General features: G+C 33.5%; 2 protein-coding genes across 3 annotated transcripts in view; one reads left to right on the top strand and one right to left on the bottom strand.

The window, feature by feature from the left end:
- The window catches only part of LysRS (Lysyl-tRNA synthetase), a 59,953-nt gene extending 52,294 nt beyond the window's left edge, over positions 1-7,659 (bottom strand). The window contains exon 1 of the mRNA XM_080151409.1: positions 7,622-7,659. The gene's annotated coding sequence lies outside the window, so the exon portion shown is untranslated. The remainder of the gene's footprint in view (positions 1-7,621) is intronic.
- On the top strand, positions 2-16,929 carry Alg2 (alpha-1,3/1,6-mannosyltransferase Alg2). Of its 2 annotated transcripts, XM_080151417.1 has the most exons (9): positions 2-139; positions 584-681; positions 1,254-1,359; positions 9,341-9,442; positions 10,613-10,702; positions 13,039-13,187; positions 14,153-14,330; positions 14,557-15,396; positions 15,737-16,929. In XM_080151417.1, exons 1-8 carry the CDS (start codon positions 41-43, stop codon positions 15,022-15,024), a joined length of 1,290 nt encoding a protein of 429 aa, XP_080007543.1. In that variant the 5' UTR covers positions 2-40; the 3' UTR covers positions 15,025-15,396; positions 15,737-16,929. The 2 variants fall into 2 exon arrangements, with proteins under 2 accessions (XP_080007543.1, XP_080007544.1); XM_080151418.1 differs by lacking the exons at positions 2-139; positions 584-681; positions 1,254-1,359 and adding an exon at positions 1,650-1,747.
- Positions 16,930-18,267: the final 1,338 nt, after the last annotated feature.

The following is an 18,267-nucleotide window of genomic DNA, read 5'->3' on the forward strand; positions in this document are numbered from 1 at the left end:
TAAATCCTGACTGCTTTCCTTCTATAAAATTGCAAGAGAAATGGCAAAAATAATATTTTTGCACCCCGACCTGGGTATAGGAGGGGCAGAGAGACTTGTGGTGGACGCGGCATTGGCACTCCAGAAACGAGGGTTTCAGGTAAACTATCCTATTATATAAAGTACTGTAGTAAGCTTTTTTCTCTCTGTAGCTAAGGATCTCGTTATCCGCTGAACCTATACGGTTCTCCTTTACAGGGAAGGGTTTAAACTGTTTTGGGGGAGAGTATCTCCATCCTGCAAAGAAAAATAAGCCCTAAAAAAATTATCCCTCAAAACAAAATTTAACTTTTCTTTTAAAATTTCTTTAAGTGCCCTAGTATATTATACAGTATCACGACTTCAGATTAGTCGTTGGTTTCAATCAAATCGTTTTAGTGAGCACACGTAACCCGCTCTTCTTATTTTAAATTAAATTGAAATTAAGGATGACAAGGGGGGGGGGGGGGAGCTGGGTGATTCTGTCCGTCTATGAATTTTGTGCTTCTCTACTTTGATGTGTTCTATAATTTCATTTCATTTTCTGTTTAATGTAAATTTTTAGGTGACTATTTTAACAGCTCATCACGACCCAAGACATGCATTTGAGGAGACCAGGGATGGTCAAATTAATGTTATTTCTGCCGGAGACTGGCTACCCAGGTATTTGATTATATACTATTAGTCTGCCTAAGATCTCGGAAAATGCCGATCTGACTTTGTAGAGAAGCTTTATAAACATCCAGGGGTGGTTTTAGGCTTCTTTCCTGCCCTTCCACGCTCTTCCCTAGAGGATATGGGGCGAGGCAACTAGTCCTATTTTATAAAAAAATTGTTTGTTAGTACATTAAGATCTCAGCAATTCATGAACAAATTGAGAGCTCCTTTTAGGAAAGCATCATATAGGTCTCTGGATGGTTTTAGGCTATTTACTCCCTATATTATTTGCCAGAGGCGCATCCGCTAGTACACTAAAAACAATTGAATAAAATTAGGGTTCTTTGTGCCGGACCACTGCGGTGATTCTAAGCCTTCAGGGCCTATACCTGCGAACCCTGCAGGTCTACTCTATACTTAATATAACCTAACCCAAAATTTAACAAAAATCCTCCTCCCAGTTATTTTTATATCATTTAGAAACAAGGATGGAAGGGGGGGGGGCATGCTTTGCTCGACTCACTAGACACCTTAAGGGGAAACCATCACACATACCTCATTATGTTATACTTTTTTAGGTCCATATTTGGTCGATGCCAAGCTCTGTGTGCATCCATACGAATGCTGTACATAACTATTAAAATGATGCTGTACTTCAACTGTGATATTGTATTCTTAGATCAGGTAGAATTATAGTTATTTTTCGCATCGTATTATAGACAGCTTTCCGCGGATATTAAAATGGAAAATTACATTACTATACTATTAAAATGATGCTGTACTTCAACTGTGATATTGTATTCTTAGATCAGGTAAAATAATAGTTAGTTATCGCATCGTATTGTAGACAGCTTTCTACGGATATTAAAATGGAAAATTACATTACATTACTATTAAAATGATGCTGTACTTCAACTGTGATATTGTATTTTTAGATCAGGTAGGATGTGAGTTATTTATCCCATCGTATTATAGACAGCTTTCCGCGGATATTAAAATGAAAAAAAAATTACATTATATTATTATTAAAATGATGCTGTACTTCAACTGTGATATTGTATTCTTAGATCAGGTAGGATATAAGTTATTTTCTCATTGTATTATAGACAGCTTTCCGCGGTTATTAAAATAAAAGATCTAAGATATATCAGAGGGAACGATGTTCTAATATTCATATTTTGTAGGTATCAACCCCACTGTTATTATTGTGTATGTTTAACTACCCCACATTGTTCTGATATTTATATTTTGTAGGTATCAACCCCACTGTTATTATTGTGTATGTTTAACTACCCCACATTGTTCTAATATTTATATTTTATAGGTATCAACCCCACTGTTATTATTGTGTATGTTTAACTATCCCACATAGTTCTAATATTTATATTTTGTAGGTATCAACCCCACTGTTATTATTGTGTATGTTTAACTACCCCACATTGTTCTAATATTTATATTTTATAGGTATCTACCCCACATTGTTCTGATATTTATATTTTGTAGGTATCAACCCCACTGTTATTATTGTGTATGTTTAACTACCCCACATTGTTCTAATATTTATATTTTATAGGTATCAACCCCACTGTTATTATTGTGTATGTTTAACTACCCCACATTGTTCTGATATTTATATTTTGTAGGTATCAACTCCACTGTTATTATTGTGTATGTTTAACTATCCCACATAGTTCTAATATTTATATTTTGTAGGTATCAACCCCACTGTTATTATTGTGTATGTTTAACTACCCCACATTGTTCTGATATTTATATTTTGTAGGTATCAACCCCACTGTTATTATTGTGTATGTTTAACTACCCCACATAGTTCTAATATTTATATTTTATAGGTATCAACCACACTGTTATTATTGTGTATGTTTAACTACCCCACATTGTTCTAATATTTATATTTTGTAGGTATCAACCCCACTGTTATTATTGTGTATGTTTAACTATCCCACATAGTTCTAATATTTATATTTTGTAGGTATCAACCCCACTGTTATTATTGTGTATGTTATTGTTTAACTATCCTTCATAGTTCTAATATTTATATTTTGTAGGTATCAACCCCACTGTTATTATTGTGTATGTTTAACTATCCTTCATAGTTCTAATATTTATATTTTGTAGGTATCAACCCCACTGTTATTATTGTGTATGTTTAACTACCCCACATAGTTCTAATATTTATATTTTGTAGGTATCAACCCCACTGTTATTATTGTGTATGTTTAACTACCCCACATAGTTCTAATATTTATATTTTGTAGGTATCAACCCCACTGTTATTATTGTGTATGTTTAACTATCCCACATAGTTCTAATATTTATATTTTGTAGGTATCAACCCCACTGTTATTATTGTGTATGTTTAACTACCCCACATAGTTCTAATATTTATATTTTGTAGGTATTTATTGTTTTATTGTTGTAGTACTCTGTAGAGTCCAGGTAGGACCATTGTCAGAGGTTTACAGAATCATCTGTTCAAATAAATATCTAGTCTTTTCTTAAAAATGTTCAAATTCACTGCAGTTTTCACATTATTTGGAAGTGAATTCCAAGACTTTGCTGCTCTGGTACTAAAAAAGTTTTTGGTAATTTCTGTACGTTTGAAATCAATCTGTAATGAATTTTCACTATTAGTGTTTCTTGTAGCTGGCCTTCCCTGCTCAACTCTTGTAAACCAAGTGTCAGCATTAACTGAATCTAATCCATTTAGTATTTTAAATGTTTGGATCAGGTCTGCTCTTGTCCTTCTAGTTTCTAGTGACATCAGATTTATTTCTTTCAACTTAGCTTCGTAGGTTTCTCCTTTTAGGCCAGATATCATAGAAACAGCCTTCCTTTGCACTTTTTCAAGAACTTCAATATCTCCACTTTGCCAAGGATTCCAAGCTGGTGAAGCAAATTCAAGGTGTACTCTAACATATCTTTTGTACAGGTTCAGAAAGGTAAATCTGTCTCTATAGTGGAACGCACGAGTAAGCTGATTAAGCATAGCTAAAGCAATTCTGGAGGACTCTTTACATTGCAGGCTAGGTTTGAGGTTTTTATTAATTCTGACACCAACATCTTTCTCAAATTCAACTTTTTTCAATGCTTTTCCATCCATAAAGTAATCAAAGTTATGGTTTCTTGCTCCAACATGCATGACTTTGCATTTATCAACATTAAATTGCATACTCCAGTCCTGTGACCATTTAAAAACAGAATCTAATTGTTGCTGAAGAACTATTTTATCTGCTGTATTAGAAACAGGATGTCCAAGTTTTGTATCATCAGCAAATTTGCTCAGGACCTGAACTAGTGGCGCAGCAACATCCAGATCATTTATATAAATGAGGAACAATAACGGGCCCAAAACTGAACCCTGTGGGACTCCAGAGATGACATCTATCCAGGTAGATTCCTGACCATTCAATACTACACGCTGTTTTCTGCCTCTTAACCAGCTTTTTATCCAGGCCAACAGGTTGCCCTTGATGTTCATAGCTTCTAACTTTAATATAAGCTTATTGATAGAAACTTTGTCGAAAGCTTTAGAGAAATCTAGATAGACAATATCCATAGGAATATTTGCTTCAATGTTTTTCATTACAACCTCAAGAAATGCTAATAAATTTGTGGTACAAGATTTACCTTTAGAGAAGCCATGCTGTGATGATTTAATGAGGTTGTTGCTGTCTAAATGTTCAACAAGTTTGTCTTTAATCAGCGATTCTAGCATTTTACATGGTATACTAGTTAACATAATTGGTCTGTGGTTTTCTGGTTTACCTTTACTACCTTTTTTAAATAAAGGGGTAACATTGCCACGATTCCAGTCGGTTGGCACTTCTCCAGAGGCAAGAGATTTGTTGAACAATTTAGCTAATGTTCCAGCTAATTCAGTTTTAAAAGATTTCAGTATATGACTTGTAATACCATCAGGGCCGCATGAATTAGTCTTTTTTAAAGCATCAATCTTCTCAATCACATCTTTTTTAGTCACTGTAATGTTTTCTAAAGATGGACCATCAACATTTGTTAATGTTTCAGGTATATTATCATTATCACTTACAAACACTGTGGCAAAATAGTCATTAAAAATCTGCGCCATTTCTTTACTGTCTGTAACAATTCTTCCATTCTTAACAAGTGGGCCAACTTTATTTCTAACTTTTGTTTTAGAACGTAGATAAGCATTAAAAGGTTTAGGGTTTGTGTCCTTAGCAAGTTTTTTTTCAAATTTTCTCTTGCTATTTCTCACTGCACGTTTACATTGTTTTTCCACTTTTTTATAGATTCTAAGATTTTCATCAGTTCTATTTTTACAGAGAATGGCAAATCTCCTCCTTTTTTGACGACAAAGTTTCACTATAGTCCTATTCATCCAGATAGGTTTATTATTTTCACAGCGTTTTTTAGTAGGAACAAAATTTGTTATTGCAAGGTTTAAAGTATTTTTAATCACATTCCAACTTTCTTCAACATTCATGCCATTAATAGTGTTTTCAAGATCACAGCTTATCACATACTCTTTAAATGCATTATAGTTCATATTACTCCAGTCATAAATAAAATCATTACTGTTGTCAAAGTTTACATCACACAGTATATCAATACTTAATATACAGTGATCACTATTAGCCAAGTTTCCAACATTTTCAATATTAACAACACGGTCAGGACAATTTGTTAATACCAAATCTAGCATATTACCTCTAATATGGGTAGGAAAGTCCACCATCTGGTCCAAAGATTTATCAGCAAGAATATCAAGAAAACGTTGATATTTGCTTGGACTGCTGTAGCTTAGCCAGTCAATTTCTGGCATATTAAAGTCTCCAACTATGATGTGTGGTTCATTCACAGGTAAATTATCAATCATATCACATAAAAGTTCATTGTTTTGTACAGCACTATTTGGCGATCTATATAATAGAGTAACTAAAATACTGGTGGAGTTGTCACTATTTAAAATCTTGAAGCTACAGTATTGATTAAAATCTGAAGTTTTGTCGATAGGTAAAACTGAAAATCCATTTTTCACATAAACCAATAAGCCTCCACCAATACCATATTGTGTGTCACAACGGTCAAGTCTTAAACTAGGTTCTAAGTAGTAGTCAGGTATTGTTAAAATTGAATTTGAAATGTTATCATTGCACCACGATTCACATATTAAAATTAGTTCAGGTTTTTTTTCACTTGCAAGTAAAGTAAGGTCATTCAATTTACTTGTAATGCTTCTAGCATTTAAATATAAAACATTTAACAACGTCTTTTGTTTGGAATCCTGGATTCCTCTGCCAGGTTGTTGTCCTGCAGGTCGTCCGCCTCCATCTCCTCCCTGCTCCTTCTCACACTTCCTATTCTTTGTCTGTTTTGGTTCAGGTTGTTTTCTGTTTTTTTCCAGATTTTTTTTATCTGTCGTTGGCCTTTTTTCCCTACCAGTTTCCAGAGAAAGTTTTTTGCTTCTTCAGGTGTCAGTTTTGAGTTCAGGTCCTTGGCCTTGCCAATAAGCTCTTTTTCTTTCTCAACTTGCATTTTTGTAAGATCTGGAGATATTGAAATATGTTTGTATCTGCTTTTAGCAAGCTTCCAGGCAGATTTTAGGATCTTGTCTTTCTTATCCTCAGCTTTAAATCCAACAGTCAGTGGGCGAGATTTATTTGAGACATATTCACCTACTCTACTTATGAACTTGATGTCCTTCTCAGCATCTATCTGGCATCCTAGATCCTGAAAGATTTTAGTAACTGTTTCTGTGTCCAATTGTTTTCTTTCTAGCGGCCGTAGTTCAGAATCTTGTTCATCTAGGGAAAAAATTACAAGGTTAAGTTTCTTGGCTTCTCTTTGTTCAAGTTCGTCAAAAACAGTCTGGCTTTGAACGGCAGATGAACTTTCTTTCATCTTTTCAACATCAGCTTTAACTAACGCGATATTGTCCTTGTTAGATTGGATATCAGTGTTTTGTTTTGTATTTTCTGTTTGAAGATCAGTAACATTAGTTTTCAATGTTGCAATTTCACGCCCATTTTCAGCAACAATTTTGTGAAGTTTAGAGAGTCCCAATGAGCAACCTTCACAGGACCAGAAATGGCTGCCTGTCTTGCTGGATATTTTTTCAATCAACTTGAATTCATCGTCATCAAGGCCGCAGTCTTTATGTATCCATCTGTCACAAATGGAGCATTGCACAGAGTATTGTTTCTCAGTAACTTTTTCCTTACACTGCAAACATACAGTTTCCTTCTTTTTCGGCGGCATCTTATTGTTTGTATAAAATTTGACACAGCTAATATTTCCTTGATCCACTAGCAGAACAATCCCAACATAAACATACAATATATTCACCTCTCTCCCCTACCCTACCGAGATGTGATAGGTACGGGGCACCCTCGCGAGTGTGTAAGAGAGAATATATAAAAATAATCACAATTTAAATTACAAAATATTACAGAGTTTGGGTGTCCGTTCTTTTTTTTTTTTTGGTTAGGTAATCTTTTATTTGTTTACTTTTTGGTACTATTTTTTGGCATCTTTTTTTTTTTTTTTCTTTTTTTTTGTGTGCCTTTTTTTGTTTGTTTTTTTCAACTTTTTTTTTTCTTCAACTTTTTTTAAAACTTATTTTTTTTTATATATTTATTGAACCGGACAATCTTTTTATTGCTACAAATGCAATGCTCTGTAATATTAGGGTTAAGGTTGTTAGTCAGGAATACATATATCCTGTGGTTATGTTATATGTGTTAGTCGTGTTAGGTTAGGTATACAAATTTAAATTAATTATAATTTAGACATATCTCTTTCACAAATATTATCTTAATTATAATTATCCTGGTTATACATATACAGGAGGGTTATATATTCCGCCTCAACTGTTTCTCCAAATCTCAAAGCTCAACATTTTTTCCGGCAGCCGCCGGGGAAGACATTTTTATATGAAAAATCTCTTAGTGAAGTGAATCAAGCAAATTTAGCTCGGTCAGTTTAGACCCCACTGTTATTATTGTGTATGTTTAACTACCCCACATAGTTCTAATATTTATATTTTGTAGGTATCAACCCCACTGTTATTATTGTGTATGTTTAACTACCCCACATTGTTCTAATATTTATATTTTGTAGGTATCAACTCCACTGTTATTATTATGTATGGTTAACTACCCTTCATAGTTCTAATATTTATATTTTGTAGGTATCAACCCCACTGTTATTATTGTGTATGTTTAACTACCCCACATTGTTCTAATATTTATATTTTGTAGGTATCAACTCCACTGTTATTATTATGTATGGTTAACTACCCTTCATAGTTCTAATATTTATATTTTGTAGGTATCAACCCCACTGTTATTATTGTGTATGTTTAACTACCCCACATTGTTCTAATATTTATATTTTGTAGGTATCAACTCCACTGTTATTATTATGTATGGTTAACTACCCTTCATAGTTCTAATATTTATATTTTGTAGGTATCAACCCCACTGTTATTATTGTGTATGTTTAACTACCCCACATTGTTCTAATATTTATATTTTGTAGGTATCAACTCCACTGTTATTATTATGTATGGTTAACTACCCTTCATAGTTCTAATATTTATATTTTGTAGGTATCAACCCCACTGTTATTATTGTGTATGTTTAACTACCCCACATTGTTCTAATATTTATATTTTGTAGGTATCAACTCCACTGTTATTATTATGTATGGTTAACTACCCTTCATAGTTCTAATATTTATATTTTGTAGGTATCAACCCCACTGTTATTATTGTGTATGTTTAACTACCCCACATTGTTCTAATATTTATATTTTGTAGGTATCAACTCCACTGTTATTATTATGTATGGTTAACTACCCTTCATAGTTCTAATATTTATATTTTGTAGGTATCAACCCCACTGTTATTATTGTGTATGTTTAACTACCCCACATTGTTCTAATATTTATATTTTGTAGGTATCAACTCCACTGTTATTATTATGTATGGTTAACTACCCTTCATAGTTCTAATATTTATATTTTGTAGGTATCAACCCCACTGTTATTATTGTGTATGTTTAACTACCCCACATTGTTCTAATATTTATATTTTGTAGGTATCAACTCCACTGTTATTATTATGTATGGTTAACTACCCTTCATAGTTCTAATATTTATATTTTGTAGGTATCAACCCCACTGTTATTATTGTGTATGTTTAACTACCCCACATTGTTCTAATATTTATATTTTGTAGGTATCAACTCCACTGTTATTATTATGTATGGTTAACTACCCTTCATAGTTCTAATATTTATATTTTGTAGGTATCAACCCCACTGTTATTATTGTGTATGTTTAACTACCCCACATTGTTCTAATATTTATATTTTGTAGGTATCAACTCCACTGTTATTATTATGTATGGTTAACTACCCTTCATAGTTCTAATATTTATATTTTGTAGGTATCAACCCCACTGTTATTATTGTGTATGTTTAACTACCCCACATTGTTCTAATATTTATATTTTGTAGGTATCAACTCCACTGTTATTATTATGTATGGTTAACTACCCTTCATAGTTCTAATATTTATATTTTGTAGGTATCAACCCCACTGTTATTATTGTGTATGTTTAACTACCCCACATTGTTCTAATATTTATATTTTGTAGGTATCAACCCCACTGTTATTATTGTGTATGTTTAACTACCCCACATTGTTCTACTGCCATTTTCCTGATCTGCTACTCAGTCAAGGACGTTCTGGGTTAAAGGTAATTAAATTGGAACAAGGATGGCAATATCCAAATGCAGAAAAGCTCATTAAATCAAGCATAGTTGGACAGACGGATAGAAAAAAAAATTAATTGTAGAGTAGCTTTGCTACTAATAAGAAAACTTAATGAAAGATAAGTGTGCCATTTATATAGGCCCATAACTTTTGATATAACATTTTTGCACTAATAGATCATATTTTTATTTCAATTAAAACTAGAATACTTTATCCTATCTTAATTTATGATTTTCCAATAGAATCTGATTATACCTATTTTTGAAAAACTAATTGTCAGTAGCTAAAGACAAAAACACTTCTACAAATTAATATTCATAAATGTTGTTAGTGGCATAGCTTATCAATAATTTGGGACCGTCTTTATCTTTGTTTTAATTTTACTGTAAAAAAAAGTTGAAAATATGGTTTTTCCTTTGTTAGTTTATTTGGTTGTATTTGATACTGAATAGCCCTTCAGGGTTAGGACACCCAGATATAGTTTCATAGAGTTCGGGCCCCCCGCAGGGGATAGAAAACTCCCCCCTCTCCCCTCCCGTTTTTCAATTTTTAAGGGATGAGAAGTTATTAGTGCTTAACATGTACTTTGTGTGAAAGCACCCTCTATTTTTAAAAGCGAAGCTTTTCTATAATTAGGGTCGGTCCGTCCGTACGTCCGTAACGGATAGCTTTTTCCGTTAATTTAGGCATGTTAGAATTGTCCTATCGATTTCAAATTTTGTATGGTGATTCCTTTAGTAGTTAGGTACGATTTAGAAAGCATAGCAACTCTATAATTATTACCAAAATGTCCGTACGTCCATTTTAAACATGTTGATTTTTTTACTTTTTTAACAACAAATTTTTATGTGATCAAATCATCGGATTGATCTGATTTTTGGTATATTGATTCCTGGAACAACAAAGTATAATGTAAAAGGCGAAGCAACTCTATAATCAAGTCCTAAAAATGTAAGTATGTCCATAAAAATTATCCTGTATCAAGCAGTTTTACAACAAATTTACTTACAATTTTTCTTTGACTCTTATAAATTTATATTATGATAATTAAGAAACACTATACAAGTGTTAATGTCCGTTTGTCCTACCGTTTCAGTGCTTCGCTTTTATGGATGTTGTCATCCTTGTTATTATTACTTTTATTTAATTTTAGGGTTTGTACAGATATCCTTTGGATTGGTTGGAAGAATTCTCAACAGGTCTGGCTGATATCATATTTGTTAATTCGGGTTTTACTAAACAGGTACAATTCTATCATTTGCTCAATAGATAACACGTATCTTAAGGGATAAGATAATGGACGATAAATCAACATCATGTTCTATCATAAAAAGTCGAGAGGGATCAAAATAGGATATCAGAAATAACTACCTTCCCCTTTTTTCATCCTCTAAAGGATTTACAACCCCCCTGGTAAAAACCTGTTTCAAATAATGATGAACAAAATAAGTTTTCTCGTATTCATTCGAATCCGGTGGATAGGAACCGGTTCTCATCCATACGAAAAAACTATGTCTAGCATCGTATAATATCCAGCTTTCTACAAATATAAAAATGTACAATCATAAGATTAAAACCAGCCTTTTTAGCCGGTGCCTTCGGCACCTCGGGGCTAAAAAAAACTAGTTTTAATCTTCTAATTGTACATTCTATATCCGCGGAAAGCCATTCATTTACGATGCGAGAAATAAATATTCTGTAGATTAAAAATATTTAAAAAGCTGACATCCTAGACAGTTTAAAATTTATAGCTTTATGAATTTATATGTAACTAGCGGCTTCGCCCCTAGCCTCTAGGGGCTTTGCCCCAAGAGGTGATCAAAAAAAAATTAAGTTGAAATTCGTAAAAGGACCAGGGAAATCTTCTGCAAAAAAAAAGGGCCAAGGAAATCTTCTGCATAAAAAAGGACCAGGGAAATCTTCTGCAAAAAACAAGGACCAAGGAAATTTTCTGCAAAATAAAAGGACCAGGGAAATCATCTACAAAAAAAAAATGGGGGGGGGGGGGAATTTTTGGTTTTTAGGGGTGTCCCACCTAAAACCACCACAGGACCAGTAGGTATATACCCTGAAGAGTAGAATCCAATCAGTTCAGTGGTTACCGAGATCTTAAGATTCAGACGGACGGACGGACAGACATCATTCTACTTTGTATTATAGATATGAATAAAAATCTTAACGATCATCATTTAGTAACATCAACCGCTTTCTTTAAGAATGTTTATAGAAGTGTACTATGTTTTATGGAATCTATGAAAAAGGGGGAGGTCATTTTCTAGTAAATTCCGTAAAAGTGTGTAAAGGTGTGTGTGTTATAAGGCCTAAAAATAGTAGTAGAACGATAAGGTGCTCCCTATTGTTCTATTCAATAGGGAATACAAATATATAGAGCACCTTATCGTTCTACTACTATTTTTAGGCCTTATAACACACACACCTTTACGGAATTTACTAGAAAATGACCTCCCCCTTTTAGAAATTTTTAAAAAGAAATAAATAACTAGGTATTCATTCGTCAGATAATAATAACTACTTTTTATACTTTTTGATTGTTTTTTATTTAATTCTTAATCGTTGCATTTACTCTGCAATAAAAAAAGTGCGAATATACAGACATTACAAAAGAAACATTATAATGTAAAAAATTTAGCTGTGGAAATTTTTTATTTGTATTATTTTGCGCTTTTGTATATTAAACAAGGTTAAAAACATGACAAACACAATAGATGGACAAATTGACAAAGTTGATTAAAGATCAGATGTTCATTGGTCATAAGAAAGAAAAAGAGATGATATATTAGAAAATCACGAAACCTTTCAAATAAATATTTTTTTTGTAGCATTAACGACATACCGACGGACTAAGTAAGTTGTATGCTAGCTGTTTATTGCTAAGAGGTATCTTTAGCAAAAAATATCATCTATCATAAATAGCAGCTGAGGAAATTACACTTTTCCCATAGCTTTACTGACTGATGAAAGGACAGTTATGCAAAATAAATTATATAGTAGCTTCGCTACTAAAAACGAGAATCAATATACTAATTAATAAATTAAAAGGAATGCTGCTGGCTCTTTCTTTAACATAATAAGAATTGGATTTGAATAAGATTATTGAATGTTTTTAAAAAGAATTGAATTCATAATAATCAAATGTATTTCAATAGATCAACTCTTGCGGAATATATTTTAAGTTTTTAACTTCTTTTGTAAAAATATTTAAAATAAGTATCTTTTGTTGCCGGGGATATTATTTATAATGAAAATAATTTGCATTGCTCCAAAAAAAATCACATTTTTGTACTAAGATATAATTAAAAATACGTTAAATGTTCCAAGAAAGCCTTTTTATGCTTTACCTGATTGATTTTAGTACTTTCCCTTTTAAATAAAATAGAAAATTAGGGGAGGGGGGAGTTTTTTCTTATGTCTAGTCCTGGAGTGGGGGTTAGTGGAGGCTCAAACCGTACAAACGAAAAACTAACTCTTCCCCTCCCCCTTGTTAATTTATTTTAAAATAAAGTAAAGGAGGGTTCTGTGCTATACTATAACATTAACACCGTATTATTTCATTTTAAGGTTTTCTTTAAAACATTCCGAAGTTTGACTAAGCAGAATCCGCGAATATTATATCCATCACTGAATACCAACTATTTTGACACAACCCGAGCTGTCAAACCGGATGCTATCAAGGCTAAACCAAAGACATTCTTTCTCTCAATAAACAGGTGGGTGTAAATTGCGCCATCAATTTTCCTTGGAGCAGTTTAAAACTGTTTAAACTTCAAAAATGATTTATTTAAAATAAAAGCTGCGCCTCTAGATTCTTGATAGTAATAGGCAGGGTGTCGGAGCCGTATAATTTTGATGCGGCTCCAGCTCCTACCTTAAAATTAATATACCTATAAATTTTTTTTTCATTATTGAATTTGATAAAATAAAATAAATAATATAAAATATTTTGCTTTTATTTGATTAAAGCTATATAAAAGTAGAAGGATGTGTGTCTATTTGTTAAGTAACAATAGTTTTTCAGTTTATTTTATGGAAATGGACCGTTGCGAAATTATAATATTACTTAAAAAAATCATTTTTAGCTAATCCGGAGCCGTTTTTAACGAAAAATACGGCTCCGGATCCGGCTCCACCAAAAATGTTGCTGCTTCGGCTCTGAAACACTGGTAATAGGGGGGGGGGGGGGGGGGGTGTTAAAGAAACTTAGCCTCGCCCTCAAATCATTAGACTTATTTCATAAAATTCATAACTACTTATTTGTTTGATAATTAAAAAGACCTTATTGTAGATCTGATTGAAATATCTAATGCCCAAACTCGTAAATTCACTGTTCCTATTAGTAATTGGGGATAGAAAATCTAGACTATCCATATTTATTTATAGACCTTACAGGATAAGACAATAGCCGAAAAATTGATATGCGATGTATGATGATATACACAAACTTACGGCTTCTGTAGATTAAAATTATTGATTAAAACTTTCAATTTCATAAACCAACCTATCAAAATTCAGTAAAAGTCCCCAAAGTTGTTAGGCCAACGCATAAGAAAACGTTATTATAAAAATTTGGGGTTTAGTGTAATAAATAGCTAAATGTCTCCTCTCTCCTGAGATCATAGAGACTTTCTATATTTATTATTTTATAGACCATGTGATCACATTATCCAATGTTAAGGTACGAACGAAAGAAGAATCTTGCCCTGGCCATCAAGGCGTACTCCGAGCTGGAGGAGGCCAGCAGGAGCAAGGTCACCCTGGTCATGGCGGGGGGATGGGACAACAGGGTGCAGGAAAATGTTCAACACTTTGATGAGCTAGAAACTCTGGTTCATAAGTTGGGAATTAGTGATCAGGTAGTTTTGGTAGCAAAGCTACTTTATATTTAGGGGGCCTTATTCTAAAGTTGAGTCAGTAAATCCACTATATTTGATTTGAATTGGCTGAGACACCCGCCCAAATAAATTACCAACTAAAACTTCTAAACTCATAAAAAAGCTTAACTGTAGAGTAAAGATTTTTTGATTTTTTCTTTTCTTGTTGTTGTATTGTTTATATGACTATTAATTTGATTTTTTCCAGGTTGAATTTCTGAGGTCACCAAGTGACCAAGAAAAGCTATGGCTGCTCAGAAACGCCCTGACCCTGATCTACACTCCCCACAACGAGCACTTCGGCATTGTCCCTCTGGAGGCAATGTACTGTGAGACACCAGTCATAGCAGTCAACAGTGGGGGCCCAACAGAAACTGTTGCGGATGGCTACACTGGCTGGCTCAGGGACTCCAACTCCTACGACTTCAGTCGTGCCATGCAGGGGGTGCTGGAGAACCTGAAGCATTTGGACAAAGTGGGCAGGCAGGGCAAGGAACGAGTGGAGAAGCACTTCTCCTTCAAGGCCTTCGGGGATGACTTGGAGGAGGCTGTTGTTGCCAGATTGACCGGCGTCTGGCCGAAAATTAATTGGATGGCTAAAATTGCACTTGCCTTCCATTTCAGTCTGGCGTTTGGTGTTCTTTACTGGATGGCTTTTGGCCTTGGGGTTCCTTAGATATTTTATTTTTTCTTACATATCCTAAATTCTCTTTATCTCAGCTCTTTAAGATTAACTTTTATTCTATTTAAACTTTTCAATTTTAAATGTTAATGAAATTTTTAATTGTATTTACATTTTAAAGTAGTAATTTAGTATTAAATTTAAATATTAAAAATCACACCAAACATTTGATATTTGCCGTTCATTATAACTTTCTCACCCTTCATTATGTTTAGATCTTTAAAAAATGTCTTTTTATGCCTTTTTAAAACAAAGGCATATAGTTTTTGCCTTTTCCACCAATAATTTAAAAAATATATATTTTTCGTTATTTGTTGGTCCTTTGGACCTCCTAATGTTCTCATTAATGTTTCTCAGTGTGTTTCTGTTAGTGAAAGCAATCCGTTGAATTTTTGGGCCGGATTTGGATTCCGGATTCTTAAAAGAATCCGTCTAAAAAAGTGGCGGATTCCTTGCGGATTTGGGCGGATTCCGGATTCGGATTGCCAACCCTAGTTTCTATATCTTACTTTTTTTAAATCTTTTACTTTGCGATATTTAAACATAAGTAAGATTTTATATATAATGATGATAATCTTTGCCTTCAAAAAGGGGAAGTTAAAAGAAAAAACTCAATACACTAATTTTTAGCCTACCAATTCAAAATCCGAATCCGCTATCAAAAAACGGATTCCGGATTCGGATTCCAAAATTGGGCGGATCCCAGATTCGGATACGGATTGCCAATCCTAATAATTATATGACTTTGTTACCTATGTAATTTACAGTTCTTTGTTCCCTGCCTCCCTTATAATTATGTAAACATTTTTTCAGTACGACTTTTAAACCGATTAATATCCGTGGGATTGAAACCGGTTCTCAGCCATACTGAAAATTCTTGTATAGCAACGTTTTAGACACAATTTTTTATTTACAAAATTATAAAAATCATAAAATTCATCACAAATATAATTTTTCATTTTAATATCCGTAAAAAGCTGTCTACAATACGATGCGATAAATATCTATTATAATATTTTAGAAATAAAAAATATACATAGTAGGTATTAACTTTTGCTTGTTAGAAAAAGTTCATAGTTTTAATCAGTATTCCTTTTTCTCAATTTAAAAAGTCATAAGTTTTTATGGTAACTAATCTTGTTACATTCTAGCATTTTTAGTGGATATTAGAATAGAAATTGCATGCAATTCTGTAACATTACTTATTGAATTTAATGCTTTACTAATTTTGAATTATTACACTCTCTTGGGCATTTATTTACATTTGTAATTTCTAAAATTGTTTGTCTTAACCTCTTTTCGAGGAAGCTTTGTGTTTATCAAGCTCAAAATAAATTCCTTATCATTAATCCTAGAATTAAGCGCAAATGTCGTCTTTTTTGACTTTCCCTTCATAAAGTGACGCAGCATGGATTGTTTATATGCGCCCACGTTTTTTCACTTTTGAATGAGACATGTGTGTGTGAAGATTTCGGAGAACAAAATTGGGCCTATCATTGGTCTCATTGAGTGTGAACTACCCTAGTATATCAGGGATTTGAAACCATAAGAGCTTCAGGTAGAATTTGTTAATTTGATTAAGAAGTATGGTGTATAGGACGATTATATGTAGTTTTAAAAAAAGGCTTTAGCCAGCTAAGCATGAAACTTAATTATGATTAATATATGTTTTAGTAATTTTTATGTGCCTTATTGTTGCATTTAACAATGATTTATTAAACCAAATAATTTTCCTTTAAAAGCCAAAGTTTCCAAAGATTCTTTAACCATAAGAAAAGAAAAAGATTTTTTTTAGTGCTCAAAGTTTTAAGATAACGAATAATATTTTATTCTGTTTATTAATTGATCTTGTAATTTCAGGTCTTTTGAAATAATTTCATCAATAAATCTATATTCAAACCTGCTGTTGAAACTTGATGGTTCCTGGTATTGGGGGTTTGTATGTTCGCCAACTGATCTCGTGAACTTCCCGCTCATTCGGAAGTCAAGCTCAACCAAAGTGTCATGGTTGAGACAATTTCAAAATATCTGATGAATAGGCGTTAGCATTCATCAAGAGATCAATAGCATCTAGATTATTGATGCAAAAAAGAAAGAGCTGCACAAGCAATTTCAAATGAATGGAGTTTGAAGGAGCTGCACAAGCGAATTTCAAAGAACCATTGACAATTTTTCTGTGAAATAATTACCTAGTGAATCAATATGGTGCTCACTAAAAAGCAGAAAATTGAGCGAGCTATTGCTATTGGCAATGAAAGGCTAGAGGTGTTTGACGAACAGATAAAAGTGTTTTATGAAAATCTAAAAGCCTGCCAAAGTTTTAGTTCATGTGAAAATGTGAATTTAAAATCAATTCGTGACATTTTTAGTGAGGTCAAGGACCAATCTGACCTAATAAAAAGTCTAAAACCTGCCGTGGATACTAGTGAGCTGCGCGAGTTCAAGCGTGATTTGGATGAAGCTAGTGAGCAGAAAACTGTTGCAGATAAAGTTTATGCGTCGTTGGAGCAGTGTACAAAAATTCTGTACTGGCTTGACAATGATTCAGACGACGCGAGGTCAAGCACTGTCGCCAGGAACCTCGACGTCATTGAGAAGGTGAAGATGGACATGGGAGTGCTTAAAATTTCCGTGGAGTTGCGCCAAGAAGTACGTGATATGTACCGAAGGCTTAGAGAGATGGAACGTCGTTCATCTAATCTGGATGAGAGTGGGACACCTGCCATGCTCTCCAGAAGTATGTCTGCCGTGGATATTCGGAGTTCCAACCCGCAGTATGGGCGCTGGGACAACAGTTTGTTGCCGTCGTTCGACGGTACTGACACGGATTACCCAAACTTTAAACAGGTCTTTAAGGATCTATGCTCTGGTTATGGATTTGCTGACCAGAGGTTAAGTCTGATGTTGTGTATGGAGAAGGTGATAACCAACCCGGAACTACGCAAGCAAGTGTCAGCGATTAGAGATCATAATGAACAATGGGCGTTTCTTGATCAGATGTTTTTATCAAACACTCGCCGGTTCATGAGGATTTTAACTAAGTTGAACAAGATGAAACCTGTGGATAAACCTGTGGACGTGGTTAGCGCAATTGCTACCTTCAAGAGCATGATGCAGGAGGTAGAAGCCATCGTTGGTTCTGCAGCTAAGGATTACAATCACCTAACTCTTATTCATATTTTTAAAGACAAGTGCCCTGAAAATTTAAGAGACAAAATTATGATGGAGCTAGGTAGC

This window comes from Acartia tonsa, chromosome 2, assembly GCF_053477335.1.
Source record: "Acartia tonsa isolate MP-2025a chromosome 2, ASM5347733v1, whole genome shotgun sequence".
Lineage (NCBI taxonomy): Eukaryota > Metazoa > Arthropoda > Copepoda > Calanoida > Acartiidae > Acartia > Acartia tonsa.